The 15,358-nt window shown below is 46.4% G+C and overlaps 1 protein-coding gene across 1 annotated transcript; it reads right to left on the bottom strand.

Annotated features, from left to right (window-relative positions):
• Nucleotides 1–6,546: 6,546 nt before the first annotated feature.
• Nucleotides 6,547–7,589, bottom strand: MSGN1 (mesogenin 1). The gene has a single exon (XM_081101206.1). The coding sequence runs from the start codon at nucleotides 7,395–7,397 to the stop codon at nucleotides 6,831–6,833; it is 567 nt and encodes a 188-aa protein (XP_080957332.1). The 5' UTR covers nucleotides 7,398–7,589; the 3' UTR covers nucleotides 6,547–6,830.
• Nucleotides 7,590–15,358: the final 7,769 nt, after the last annotated feature.

A 15,358-nucleotide genomic window follows, 5' to 3' on the forward strand; every position in this document is an offset into this window, starting at 1 on the left:
AATGAATGCATAAATAAGTGAAACAACAAATTGACATCTCTCCACACCCCCCCCCCTTCCTCTCTCTCTAAAATCAATCATTTTTTTAAAAAAAAGAACTTGTGTTTAAATTTGTTAAAGACTGGATTTCCCCTTCATTGGATTTCCCCTTCATTGGTATGTAAACAAGTATCATAAAAGTGAAGTGAGAAAAACTTGCGTAGTTAGTGATTAAGCCACCTAGACCACAATGTCAGTTGCTCTTTATCCATGTGCCCTGCTCTGGGCTGGGGTTGTGATTGAAACCAGACAGGGAACCACCTGAGTTAGCCTCGGCCCTTGGCAGAAAAAGATTCCCCACCCCTGCTCTACAGACTGCTTCTCAGGTTGTCAGCTTCCCACGCAGCATGAAGGACATTCAGGCCCCCTGCCTCCTGCTCCCTCTTGCCTGTCCCTTGTCCCTTCCCTGCTGCTCCACACTCAGGCTGTGCTTCCGCCAAACCAGCCACTTCGGGTCCCCAAGTCCCAGACCTGCTGCTTCTGCAGATGCCCTTCCTCTGTCTAAGTCTAGGATGTGACTCCCTCAAAATCCCAGAGGACAACTTCAAGGGCCACCTCCTATGTGGCGCCCTCCCCAAGTCCCGCAAAGAGCAGTGGTTCCCTTCATCTATTCACTCGCCTTTCTCGCTCGCTGGGCTGTGGGCATCTCCTTGCTGCGTCCCCTCCATCCAGTGGACGGGCCAGGCTGACAGGGACTCCCATCCACAGCTGCCGCTGCGCTGGTCTGGGTGCCATCGTGGCACCTTCTGCTCTCAGCTGCCCCCGGGGTCCATCAGGTTTGGTGATGTTCCTTAGCATCAGGCACTGAAATGACTTAAATGCCATGCCTCCCTCTGCTAGGAAGTCAGTAGACAGGCAGTAAAAACAGTGACAGGGGTCTCTTGGGGGCGCTAATTCCCAAATTATGAAGGGGAATAAACGTGCTCAGCATGCGGACGCTGACTGTTTTGTGTGGGCACGCAGACTAGGTTTAAAATTCAGAGAGGCTGCGTGCAAAACCCACCTTGCGGAAATGTGCCCCGGAGCTCATTGCTGTTCTGTCTTTGTGGGGATGCCTTTGGGGGCGGGGTTCAGGGCAGGGCTGGAGTTCCTAGGAGACAGCACAGTTTACCCAGAAGGAACCAGATTAGGAATTTAAAATTCTGGATTCTTGTGCCAGCTCTGTCATTTATGAACAGTTATAATATTTTGCCATTATGAGCCTTAATGTCCTCCTCTGTAAGTAGACATAATTCCTCACATATACTGAGGTACAAGTAAGAATTAAACAAGATAATCTATGTAAAATGCTTTGTAATCCGTAACACAACAGAGACACACCTGGTGCGCCACACCAGGCTGGGGTTTACATCAAGTTTTCACCTCTCCGGGCCTCAGTTTCCCCATCTGTAAAATGGGGAAAACTTTAGACCTTCCAATCCTTCAGAGGGTTGTTAGTTATTTATTACTTCATACAGGTTAAAATATTTTATGTAATTTACTTAGAACAGTATCTCACCCAGAGCAAGCACACAGTAAATATTAGTTGCTATTATTACAACGATGGCCATTTTCATTTTGTCACTTTGTACCTAAAAGAAACTGAAGAAAAAGGTATGGAGCTGTAGTCCCTGAGAACAGGAGCTTCTGAAGTCAGATTTGTATGTCTTGGAGCCATACAAATGCCCCAAAGTTGTTACAAAACTTCCACACTGTTTTTTTAAAAATTCTATTTTGAGAAAGAGAGAGAGAAAGGGGTCACGTTCCAATCCTCACGCGACAGGAGTAGGAAGGGTCGCCAGGTAACACCTGCCCTGATCTGCAGCAATGCTAATACGTTGTTTGCACAATGCAAAGGCAGAGCAGGAGCACCACTAGTGGGCGAGGCTGGAATGCAGAGACCTCTCTGTCCTTGGCTTAGTCACTGCTGCCTTCTGGCTCAGAGACCTCAGTCTTGTGGGAAGATGAGTCAAGCAGACCTGGTTAGACTCCTGGGCCCTACCCCAGTTAGGTGACCTTGGCCTGTGTATTTACAAAATGGGCTAATAATAGCCGTCTCCTATTGTTAGCGGTCAAGATTAAAGGAGAAAAAGTGTAGCGAGCCCTTGGCCCTGAGCCTGACACTTGGGATGATGAATCCATCCACATCTGTTGCTGACTGGGCTGGGAATAGCCCAGGGCACCACTTGCTTCCCAAACTCTCCTCCCTCCTACAGGGCCCCGACCTCCAGCCCTGCCTGCCTCCCCACTTAACTTCATGAAGACAAACAGAAGTCACAGAGTTCATTCATAACTTCAGGGGAGACTGCTGAGGGAGGGAAGTCAATCATTTTCCAACCCTGGAGACGGACAAAGAATTGTCCTTTTCCCAGCCTCCTCAAATGCTTTTTGCTTTCTTCCTCCTCAGAGTTCAAGGGCCTTTCTGGAATCCAAGGAGCAAGATCTGAGTGTTCTGGGAGGCACTGCATTAGCTTCAATACTTCTCTGGCAACACAGGAGGACAAGAGGCGTGAGCCAGCTGGTCGCAGTGGAGCCTGCGTGGGCTGAGCCCACAGGGGTCAGGGCCAGGCCCAGCTCCTCCCCGCAGCCTGGAGCACGTACGGGAATCGGTGCAGGCACAGAACCTACAGAACCATTGTAATAGGACCTCACAGGCAGCAACACCAACACTCACCTACATAGGCATCTTCTTCCACTGTTGTTTTTAAAAAATGATCTTAACCCTACCAGACCGCTGTACCGATTTTTCGGTAATTTCCACACAAAGGTGGAATATTGGCGCTAGATGAAAGGTAGACCTATTTTCTACAATGTCTCCAAGTTCCATCTTATTCTAACCACTTGTTTGCATGTAACTAACATTTTCCTATATCATGTTGGTTTTTTCTCTTTAATGCTCAGGAGCCCAGGTATAGGGGACAGTTAGGTTCAGGGCCTCAGGTCTGGTAGGATTAAGAAACAACATTAAGGGTGATTCTGTTGGCTTGTTAGTTTGCAAAGCATCTCCCCACCCCTGCTAGGGCCTCTCTCCCATTCAGCTAATGTGGCAGGAGCTGCAAGAACAAAGAAACCTCAGCCCGGTGTGAATTGGGGAAACTTTATTGAACACAAATGAACAGACGTCAGGTTTCCTCTGTGGATTAGGAAGGACTCTGGGCGCCAGGAAGGAAGTGAAGGGAATTTCTGGAAATGTTTGGGGTGGAGGTGGAAGTTCAAAGGGAAATAATTTAAGTGACAAGATGAAGAGCCCCTTCTGAACTACCTCAGGTTGTGAAAGGAGTGAGGGCCCCAGAGATGGAGACGCAGAGAAAAGGTGGAGACGGGGAGTGAGGATTTGCTCTCCTGCTGCCCAGCGCAGGGGCTGGCGCCCTGGGAGCCCCTGGAAGAGAGGCAGCAGGAGTCCGTGGGAGGGGCCTGAGCTTTGGAGTGAGAGCCTAACTCACTAGCCAACTCTTCCACCACGTGCCACTCCTGATCGTGTGGCTTTGCACTGTTTCGCTGTCCTAGACCTTCGTTTCCTCATCCTCAGCATGGACTGATAATGCCCACGGCCTGGGGCTGTTAGGAGGATAATGTGAAATTAAAAATATGAAAATCCCCACCACAGCACACTGGACACACACAGGTTGCAGTTCCTATCTAAGCACCAAAAGTGACTTATTCCCATCCTTGAGCTTGGCCCAGGCCGGCTGCTGCTTTTCAATGCCCCCTAGAGGAATCAGGGACCTGCTCCAGGTCTCCTCCCCCACCCCCAGGGAGGTGACTTCATCGTGGCCTGCTGCAGTCAGATGCTGATGGGCAGCTGCCTCCTCCCCGCCACGGGCTGGGGGTGCCCATGCAATGTGGGGAGGCCTGCAGCTGTGCCAGTGCAGCCAGGCCTGCGCCAGAGGCCTCCTGCCAGGAAGCTGTCACCTTCTCCTGCCTTTCCAGAGGCTCCCCTGGGCTGGCCCCTTAGGAGCCCAGCTAGTAGGGAGTCTGTGGCTTTCAGGATTGTCTGAAAGTGAGGACAGGATCTCCTAACCCATTCACAGAATTCAGTCCTCAGGGCAACCAAAATTGCCCAAGCTATTTATAACCCATTCTTAATGCTTGAAATTGAAAAAAAAATCAAAAGTCAAGAGCATGGCAAGGAAAATGACAATGGATCTAAAAGCTGATCAAAGGCTGGACACACTCTTCCCCATATTACACTCTTCTTTCTAACCCTCCTCCCCCAATAAATGGAATAACACACACACACACACACACACAAATACATACATGTTCACACATATACTCACATGAACAACTATACATACACAGGGTAGAGGCCCCTTACGGAAAGCCTTGATATGGTCCAACATTTTCCAGTTTCTTCTCTAAAACACCACCGACAAATGTAGAGAAGTTAATGAAGGTTGTACATAAAAGATAACATTTTACCAACTGTGCCTACCACCCGCCACCCGCCAATGGCAAAATATTCTTCAGTTATAAAAACACTAATCAGAAATAATGTTAGATTCCTTCTATGCACAAAAATATAAAAAAAATAAATTGCAGGTATGTTAAAGAGCTATAGATAAATAATTACAGAAACATATATATATTTAAATCTAAACATTTAGATAACCTTGGAACAGGGAAAAATTAAGCAAAGTGAAGAAATATATAAGCCATAAAAAAGGAGATATTTGATTATATAAAATGCAAAGCTTAAAAGAGGAAAAGATATCATACTCAAAGTCATATATAAAATATCATAAGGATGGTAACAAAATGATAGATTGGAAGGAAATATTTGTATCACATATAATGTACTAAGAACTCCCCAAATTATTAACAAGACAATAAATAACCAATAGAGAAATGACAAAGAACATAAACTGGCAAGTTATAAAAAAGAGCCAAAATGAACAACAGTAACATAAAATTTTAAAAGCCACACCATCTCGAACAGTACACAGGGAAATTAAAACGAACACGATGACATAACTGTTTTCTATCCATTAAAACAGTTCAAAAGATTGGTAATATCTTTTGGGATCTAGGGGCTGGCTCTGTCCCATAATGATAGGACAATTGTGAGTAATTACAAACTTCATAAAAGTCATCTAACAATATTTATTCAACTTTAAAATGTAACATACTCTGATCCAGGAATCCCATTTCTGCGAATTGTTTGGGCTAATTAAAATATCAGTGTATAAAGCTAGTTAGTTGTCTGTGATGTCTGTTAAATCACTTTTTGTAATTTAAAAAAAAAAAACTGAAAACAACCTAAATATTATTCAACAAATGATGCTATGGCACATTGTTGAACTTTGCATCCTCTACTTGTGCACATGTGGGTCATAGGGCAAGTCTATGCTTCTGTTTCATCATCTGTAAGATGAAGGTAATAATGGCACTTACATTACAGATTTATTTGTGTTAACTTGGAAGGGCTTTTACTATATGTCCCAAGTTTTTGTTTTTTTTAAAAAAAAGCAATTTGCAGAATTAAAGGGAGTCTTTAAAAATGTATGTACACCTACATTTATTTGCATGCTTTATGAAAAGGAAAAAGTGGAGAGACTCTACATTAAATTGTGAATACCTTACTGCCTTTGTAGTTTGTCGCTAAAAAGAAGAAAAAATCACCAATAGAAAAAAATACAGAAGCCACAAACATTGAGAAACAAATACAAATGCTTACTAATCAGAGGGGGGAAATATTCAGCCTTAAAGACTACTGGTTTCTGAGAACTTCCTTAATTCAAAGCTCCCTTATTGATGCCATGTGCCATCCAACTAGCCAAGCTGAGGGTGCTATAGTCAACCCCTCAGATGAGGAACAGTGAAGGGGGTGTATGGATGCATGTGGAGTGATTTGGGGGGTGGGGAGGAGGGGTTGATGCTCTGGGTGAAGAAATAAATATCTTTGCAGGGATTCAAGGTAGACTAGGGTTCTAATCCTGCCCCTGGCACTTTTCTATAGAATTAAAATAGTCTGGTTTCCTTTTTGAGTCATTCTCTTCACTTGAGAAATGAGTAAGTGATGGGATCCGGTGAGGTCATATTCACAGGAGGCCTGGCACAGGGCCCTCCTGCCCTCCCAGCCCAGGCCCACCCCACAGTACTGAGTCCTGCCTCTCCTCCTCCTCCTCTGTCCTACCCCCTCCCATTCCCTGCACTGCCTCGCTCACAGCCTTCTTTTCCTTCCTTTAAGACAGGACGCTGGCCTCTAGGCTTGTCACTCTGTCTTAACACAGCCTGTCTGCCTGTGACTGTCTGTTTACCATGACACTCACTGCTGCTGCATTTAAAGGATTTTGGGTCCCTGTGCAGGTAAAGGCAGGGTTTCTGTCACACACACACGCACGCCCACACGCCCACACACACACACACACACACACACACACACACACACATGCCCACACAGGCACACTGTGCCCTTTACTTGACACAGAACTTTCTAAATAAGAATCCAGGTGTCACACTGGGTCCTGTACAAAATACAGGTTTCATTGGCCACGGAAAGAAAGCTCCCAACGCCAATATGACAAGAGAAGATGAATTGTAATAATTTCACATTACTTTAAAAAACTGCATTTAAAATCATTGAACCTTGAAAGTAACTTGAACAGACAGAGAAAGGCAAACGAATCCGTGTCTTTGCAAAGAGCGAGACTCCTGAGAAATCGTGGGGCAGCTGGAAGCAAAGTACCTGCTTCTCCGGCAGTTCCACCAAGTCCAGGGGGAATTCCCTTAAAACTCTCCTGTCAACAAGGTCACACGCTGACCATGCAAACATGACCGTGTGCTGCTGGTCCAGGGAGCCCAGGGGGTGCTCAGGCGCTCTGGGGCCGAGGCTCCCTCCCGCTGTTGAGCAGGTCCGTGAGCTCCCCGATGTACTTGATGGTGTACTTCAGCGTCTGGATCTTGGTGAGCGGCTGGCCCCTCTGGCTGTACACGGGTGGCAGGTAGTTCCGGAGGGTGTGCAGGGCGTCGGCCAAGGTCCTCATCCGGAGCTTCTCCCTCTCGCTGGCCTTCCGTCTCCGCTGCACAGACATCCTGACTTTGGTGCCCTTCTGGGCCTTGGGGCCCCCCGCGCCCTGCAGGTAGGCAGGCTGGAAAGCTAACATGTTGTAGTCCACCTCTACCAGGCCACCAGGGTCACGGCCGCTGCAGGCATCGCTGCTCTCGTTGCTGGCACCCCCATGCCCACAGGGCAGCCCAGCCGCAGCCGGACAGGGAGAAGAGGTGTAAGACTCCAGCGAGGGGGCCGGGGAGAGGCTCTGAGTGGGCGAGGCCTGGCTCAGCTCGAAGGGCCCTGGCCTGCTTTTCCAGTCCCAGGCGGACAGCAGGGGGCCCGAGCCACCCTCCAGGCCCAGGAAGGTCTCCCGCAGGTTGTCCATGCCTGCGAGGCAGCTGCAGAGAGAAGGGCTCCCTGGCAAGTGAGAAAGAAGGTTCTGCGCCGCCTGGGCAGAGCTGGCTTTTATGATGCTGGGGGACGAGTGATGAAGTGGGAAAGAGGCTGGAGAGGGAGTTCAAAGGAGACGGCGAGGACCAAGATGGAAGATGAACTCCTCAGGTGTCACTTTCTCCTCATTGATAATTAGCATCTTCCAGCTAAAACGGCTCTAAACAAAAAGGCCTCCAAGAGAAGAAAAAAGGAATTATCTTGTGGTAACTAAACCAATTAAGGCTGCATAACTAGACTTAGCATTGTCCTGTGGAACTCATTAAAGGGGGAGCCAAAGAAAACAAACCTGGGGCAGCCTGCAACCAGGAGGGGGGGGGGGGGCAGCGGCCAGAGGAGAGGAGCAGAGTGCCCCAGAGGGCCTCCCCCCCCCCCCCGCCCCCCTCAGCCCACCTAGAGGTTCAGAGCCTGTGGGGTGTGCTGTTGGAGAAACAGGTCCAGGGCGGAGGTACCCCCTCTGAGCTTGGATGCCTTCCTATGCCAAACGCAGACAATAAACCCTTACTGCATAGGGCTGTTGGGAGAAGACATGATGGATGCCAGCTTCCTCCTTTTCTCCCTCTTTAGGCAATTCCCCCAGGGCTTTGTAACGTGCAGGAAGCCTACGGGCAGAATGACAAAGGCCGGCAGCTCCAGTAAACTCAGAGCTTTAAGGAGCAGGAAATACCCTCCACGAAGCTGAAAGCCCTTGCTTTCACTGAGCAGGTTGGGATTTGTCACAGCAAACAGACACCACATAGAGGACGATCCTTAAGGCAGGACAGGGGGTAGGGTACCTGGCAGTCAGCCTTCTGAAGGTGCTTTGTGTTTTGTTTTGTTTTGAAATCTGGCTGCAGAGTCACACCTTGTTTTTGAAATGGATTGGGGAAGTGTGAAATTAACTAGGGAGCCTGCCTGTTTTCCCCACCCCAGCTCCAAATGCCCCTGGATGTGTGAGGTTGGATGGTCCCGCTAGTTGGCTTCACTTCCTACATGCTCTGAGAGGCAGACCTGGGCTTCGAAAAAGGGTGTCTCCGAGTCCCCATTTGTCCCGTGAGCGCTCCTTTTTCTCCACGGAACTAATTCCACAAGGGAGCATGAATATCGGAAGCACAGTGCGTTACATTTCAGCGTAATAGCAGCGCGTCCTCTAACGTGGTTCGTTAAGGCCCCTTTGCAGTTATTGAAGCGAAATGTCAATGGTCTAATTAAAACATGGATGGTCTTTTTTAATTAAGTAGGCTCGGGGAAGGAAACGCTCACTCGGGCAATCTGCGGAGGATGCTCTTAATCTTGCTGCTTACTAAAGGACCCTTAGCCCTATCTGGCAGAATAATATTAATAAAACATAATAAATGTAACAAGTGATTGCCTCTCCTCTCCCCACCCCTTTCTTTTCCTTCAGCTCTTATTGGGAAGCCAGGAATCTGCTGCTACTATTTAAGCACACTTACACATATTCTAATTAACCTTTATTAAGAAAAATAAACCAACAGTTTACAGATGAAAGTATTAAGGCTCTATGACAGCGGTTCTCAACCTGTGGGTCGCAACCCCTTTGGCGGTCGACCGACCCTTTCACAGGGGTCACCTAAGACCATCCTGCATATCAGATATTTACATGACGATTCATAACAGTAGCAACATGACAGTTATGAAGTAGCAACGAAAATAATTTTATGGTTGGGTCACAACATCAGGAACTGTATTTAAAGGGCCAGAAGGTTGAGAACCACTGCTCTATGAGGTTAAAAGACTCAGTTAAGATTTCCCCGGCAGAAAGTGGTCAAGCCAAGATCCCCATAAGACCACCTTAAAAAAAAAACATTTTATTTCAGTTGTTTGTGGTAGAGGCAGGTGACCTGAACGCGACTCAAAAAGAAGGGACTCTCAGTTGACCCGAGGCGCTGGGGTTGCCACTGTCAGTCGGCTTTCAATCCTCATTCTAAACCTCCCAGTTTTCCACATAATATCACCTCTGCTCTCAGACTCCCTAACTCTCTCTCTCTTTTTTTTCTCTATAGCTTCTTTCTAAAATTGCTTATTCCTTAAACTTCTACTTTCCGAAATTTCGTTTTCTAAATGAGACAACATCTGCAAAATCCTCGGTACACTGTTGGCACTTAATATGCGTTGGCTTTGCTCTTGTCGCTGGTATCAGAATGACTTCCCGTGTTCTCACTCCCCTCTGCTGACCTCAGGCAACCAGCACTGCTAGTCCCCAAACCTGCTTTGGGAACAAGGAAACTGCCTGGGATCCTTGCTTGCCAATGTACCCTCTCTTTCTCTAGTAAGAGATAAACCAGAACCAGATGTGCATGGACCTGCTTGTCTCCCCGCAGCTCTCTGAGCTCATTCTGTGGACATGGGGTTCAGGACAGCAGAGCCGGGGTCACGGCTCCAGCTGCTGAGCAGGGCAGGCCTGGAGGCTGAGGCTGCTCCAGATAGCACTCCAGGTGTGTAACAGAGATTAACTCACAAAATCCTCGCAATAACCCTAGGAAGTAGAAGCTATTATCACCACCAGTCCTGTTGTACTAATAGGAAACTGAGGCACAGAGTGGTTAAGTAACTCACCAGAGACCCCACCCCTAACACCTCATAACTGGTAGCCCAGGATTCAAATCTCGGCAGGCTGCCTCGGGCCAGGCTTTAACCCCTGGCTGGAACACCTGAGAACCATCAGAGGCATCGGCACGATGGTCCCTGTAGTGCTCTTGATGCCTGAACTCAAGCTATAGCAGCAACACAGTTAAAAATCGGGACGACTGATTGGTGCCATTCAATCACATGGTCAGTGTGTACAGAGCACCCGAGATTGGCCTGTGTGCTAGCACTGAAGGGGCTAAAAGGATGCAGTAGGTTTAGACTTCCCGTCCTTGTTCCTAAATTAGATGGTGAGACAGATTAGCACCCACATACTTCTCTGCCACGATTCGTGGACAGGCCTGATTCTGACAGTCTGAAGGGAGTGCTGTGTGTACAATCGCAAAGGCAGCCCCTGTCTTGGCCATACCCATAGTTACCCCAATAAGCTTATTTAGTGTTAAGGGCTTTGTATGATTTATTCCATTGGGATCTTATAAAAATCCTTTAAAGAAAGTACTATTTTTGTTCCCATTTTATATAAGAAAAGAATGGAGGCTTAGAGAAGTAGAAAAAGTTGTTCACGGTCATGATTAAAAAGTGGAGGAGACACGCTAGATCCAGGTGGTCGGACTGGAGGGCCAGGCTCCAGCGAGCGCTTCCACATCATGAGGGAGGAGCAGGGGAGGGCAGGCTTTGAAAGGGCCCTTGTTCATGTCCTAAGGCTGTTTTACAGCTTTGGGTCCGCAGCTCCAGAACAGAAGGCATCTGTCTCCCCGACCACCTTCTAGTGCTTTCCCTGGCTTACGGCCAGGCAACCACCTTGACTAAACAGCAGGTAAGTTGACATTTACGCATATTTTCCTATAACTGAAAATGTTAGAAAAAAAATCTCATTCTTTCACAAGAAATTTTATGTGTTAATGTTAATAAGTAAGAACACTTTCCTTGTTTGAGTACTTACAGCACTTCCTCTGTGCTAGGTGCCAGAAATGAGAGCCTTGTATACAGGATCTCATGTCATCCTCCATATAATTTGGTATGGTAGGCCTCGTCTTCACCTTACAAGAGAGGAAATGAAACTCAGAAGCTAAGGACCTCGCCCAAGGTCAATGGAAACAGCCTCTCCTTAAAGGCCACAGCCTCACCCAACACCTCTGCGGTTGACACGCCCAGAATCCGCTGCAGTAATGCAGCCGCGTCCTGTCCTCACTGCCTCCAACCCTGAGCTCATCACACAGACACTCAGCGCACCCAGGTGTCAGTAGCTGTCTTTGGCCCTTAGGGTCTACTCCCCGACCTTTGTATACTCCACTGTCCCTCAGCCTCAGCCACAGGACCCTGACCATGCCAGCCTCCGGCCTGTCCAGACCCTGGAACTTCCTGCTGGGAAAGAGATGGAGGCGGTGTTTGAACACAGTTAGGACTAAGGTAAAAACATGCGCTCTTTCACGCCATCACAGAATCTTGGCACCCAACTAACACACAACCAAAAAACAGATAATTCTTTTGGGGCAAAGGGAGTGTGTGTGTGTGTGTGTGTGTGTGTGTGTGTGTGTGTGTGTGAGAGAGAGAGAGAGAGAGAGAGAGAGAGAAAGAAAACTCCTAATTGCAATGTGCTGTCTCCCTATGTCCTTGAGCTAGTCAAGAGAAATAAAAGTAGCAATTCCCTACTTGGTTACTGGCATAGAACTCCTGTGTTGTTGAGCTGTGAGAGTTTTCGCAAGGCCAGTGCCTGCGTTCCTTTCAAGGTCACTGCCATTACTCTCCCGACTAACCTGGGAAACTGTGAAAGTTTTTGGCTCTCCTGACTTGAGTCTGAGGTTCATTGGAAAGCCAAAATGTAATATTTTGGTTTTAGTCCTCTTACAAATCCATTGTGAAGCATCATGCAATGAGCAAATAGATGATTTTCACAGGCTAAGTATTCTACCAGGACAAAATACGGACCAAAAAAAAAAAAAATGAAATGAAATAAAGTGGCTTACTTCATCGGACACACGAGAGACAGAAGATAAATGTGCTGAACTGTAGAAGCCCTTTGAACAGAAAGAGAAACCCTGTGGACTTCTCCAGCCATTCCTGAGGAGGCTTCCCCGACCTGAAGTCATGTTTATCTCCATCCCCTTAACTCAGCAATGTGGGGAGGAAGAGCAGCCTTCTTGTCCCAAACATCTGTATGGCTTCCTTTCCCCTCAAACACGCTGACAGCCTGAGCTCAAGATCCCAACTCGTCCACCCATTCCACAGCCAAGCACTGTGTGCATCTTCTTTGTTGAATGAATGTAGATGGAAACCAAGTCAGCGTGGCTTTCCCGTAAAATAATCCACTTGCAGGTAACCACATCCCTGTGGGACCCCTGTGGTTCCTGATCAGAATATAAGCCTCCTTCTATTTGGAAAATGTGACTAAATACCCTGGCCTCTGTGGCTCAGATGGTTGGAGCATCATCCAGTGCACCCAAGGGTCACCTGAACCAGTTCAATTCCTGGTCAAGGCACATGCCCGGGATGTGGGCTCCATCCCAAGGTGGGGGCGAAGGGGGCATGCAGGAGGTAGCTGACCTCATATCGATGTTTTTCTCTATATAAAAATACGTTTCTTGGGGGGGGGGGGACAGTCATCACATCTGCACAAAACGGGCTGTTCTGTGGACCACAGGAGGGTGGTAGAGAAGAGAATGCATTGTGTAGGGCAGAGGAACATGAGAGCATGGACCAGGGTGAAAAACAGAGGAAGTGGCAGCTAATTCTCCCTTGAGAACAACAGGGCAGGATGTGGGGATGATTCTTGTTGCAAGAGAATATGAGCATTTCCTCTTGGTTCAAAAAATCTCATGTCAACATTTAGCCCCAAATAGCCTGGTTTTCCCCCACAGGCTCAGGAGGGGAAGCAGCTCTGAGTGCTTCACCCCTAATTCTTCAGCAACTGGCTAGCAAGATGCAAAAAAAATCTCATGTGTTACATTTACACCTACTCCCCCTTTTAAGTTGGGTTCTTTATTACCACTGGTATTTGGGGTGGCGTTTTAATACCCGTGTCAAAAAAGTTGAAAGCAATTTGCACTGAGGCGGTCCTCCAAGGAGTTCCCTGTTTTTATCAGCCTGAAAAGCAGAGACGTGCAAAGTTACTTCTTTAGTCCCCTCCAAGGCCAGTAATTAAGATGTGGAAACTCCTGGTAGTAAAATGAATACTACAAATGTTTTTAGTCAGATATCTGCATAAAAAGGCTGCTTATTTTCAGAAATGCTGGCCTCTACATTAGATCATTTTAAATTTAGATCTCCATATTTGTAAGCTCATTAGCACCTAGAAAGCAGAGATACAAGGCAAAGACCAAACCAGGGAAAATATTTCTCACAAATCTGAGACTCGAAAGGTTATGGCTATGAAGATCTCACAGGGATAAGAAAAACAGGAGCCCACCACTGGGAAAATGAACAAGGGGATGAACAGACAGCTCACAAAAGAAGTGCAAGTGGTAGTAAATGTAAAAAAAATGTCCCATCTTGCTAGTAATCAAAGACATGTAAATGGAAACTACAAGGAGAAGTCATTTTTCACCTCCCAAATTGGCAACGTTGGCAAGAGGGTGAGGAAATGGTCCCTCACACACACTGCTGTGGGTCAACTGGTGAGATTTCTTAAATATTCTAAAGTCTCTAGAATGCACTTTAGATTTAAAAATAGCTTTGACACACGGCCTTTATTCTACAGAACTAGTTACAGTCAAAATTTATGAACAAAAATATTTGTCATAGTATTATGATAGTAAAAAATTAGAAACAACCTCAAGACTTAACAACAAAGGAATGATGACATAAATGATGTCCCCTCCATGTGATGGAATACTATTAGTCAATAAAAATCATATTTATGGAGAACATATAACATAGGAAATATAATCTAAGAATTTATAATCAAGATTGCAAACTTAATATTTTGATCCAATTACATATTTTTCCATAGAAAAAATGATGAAGTATTTAAGAATGGTTATTTCCAATGGACACAGACACCAGGGGGTGAAGGCATGATGGGGGAGGGGAGGGAAGAGGTGATAAGGATACATATGTAATACCTTAATCACTAAAGAAAATTTTAAAAAAAATATTGGTTATTTCTGGTAATAGGAATTGAAGGTCATTTTTTTCTTTACTCATCTGACTTTATTCTTGAGGGGTAGTCTGTGTCATGGTTAGAAGCATAGGGTTCCTGTTCAAACCTGGATCCCTCTGCTTTCATTAATTATGTGACAGTAAGAAGGTAACGTACTGGTATTTGGGGTGGCATTTTAATACCTGTGTCAAAAAAGTTGAAAGCAGCCAAAACCGGTTTGGCTCAGTGGATAGAGCGTCAGCCTGCAGACTGAAAGGTCCCAGGTTCGATTCCGGTTAAGGGCATGTACCTGGGTTGCGGGCACATCCCCAGTAAGAGATGTGCAGGAGGCAGCTGATCAATGTTTCTCTCTCATCGATGTTTCTAACTCTCTATCTCTCTCCCTTCCTCTCTGTAAAAAAATCAATAAAATATATTTTTTTTAAAAAAGTTGAAAGCAATTTGCACTAAGATGGTCCTCCAAGGTGTTTCTCTGTGCCTCAGTTTCTCTATTTATAATGTGGGGATAAAAACAGTACCTACCTGACAGGATTTTTGTGAAGATTCATACATGTAAAGAAATTTCTCGATAACTGTCTTCAGACATAGTAAGCATTCAGTCATTGGTAGCTGCTCTTACTCTTTATAGTTGTCAATATTTTCTAAATATCAAAAAGATAATAATTTAAAATTTTAGAAGCAGTGACTAGGCAAAGCTGACCTGAGTAGATCCATGAATAGAGGAAAAAGACTCAAAAATCACTGTTGCCCTCAAGTTGAATCAAAGCATCTGGGTACTACATTTATTTGAAAATAAAGAAAAGACAAAGATAGGAAATAAGGGAAGATGGAAGGAAGGAAGGGAGGGAGGGAGGGAGGGAGGGAGGGAGGGAGGGGAGGAAGGAAGGTGATTGGAGGGAATACTCTTGTAAAGAGAACAGAACATGGATAAATAGGACATGAGGATTACTAAGTCCTTGATAGAGCTCTGCATTTAGCTTGCATGGGGGAGAAAGAAATGGGAAGGAGGTTCAGGGTAGGGCAACAAGAAAGAAGAGAGAGAAAGTTGTTCCTGAAGGAAGTGCCAGTCTCCTCAGTCACAGTTGGGCCGGGCACAGAGCACTGGGTGACTCCACCCAGCTCTCTGTAGGCTGAGCGGTCACCTCCTTCATCAGCATAGGAAGCCCGCCTGTGGATGAGGCTCCTGGCGCAGGGAGTCATCAAGGTCACAT

This window comes from Myotis nattereri (assembly GCF_964212035.1).
Source record: "Myotis nattereri genome assembly, chromosome: 10".
Taxonomy (NCBI): Eukaryota; Metazoa; Chordata; class Mammalia; order Chiroptera; family Vespertilionidae; genus Myotis; species Myotis nattereri.

Coding starts and splice junctions, on each gene's coding strand:
- MSGN1 (XM_081101206.1), bottom strand. CDS start 7,397: ATGGACAACCTGCGGGAGACCTTCCTGGGCCTGGAGGGTGGCTCGGGC.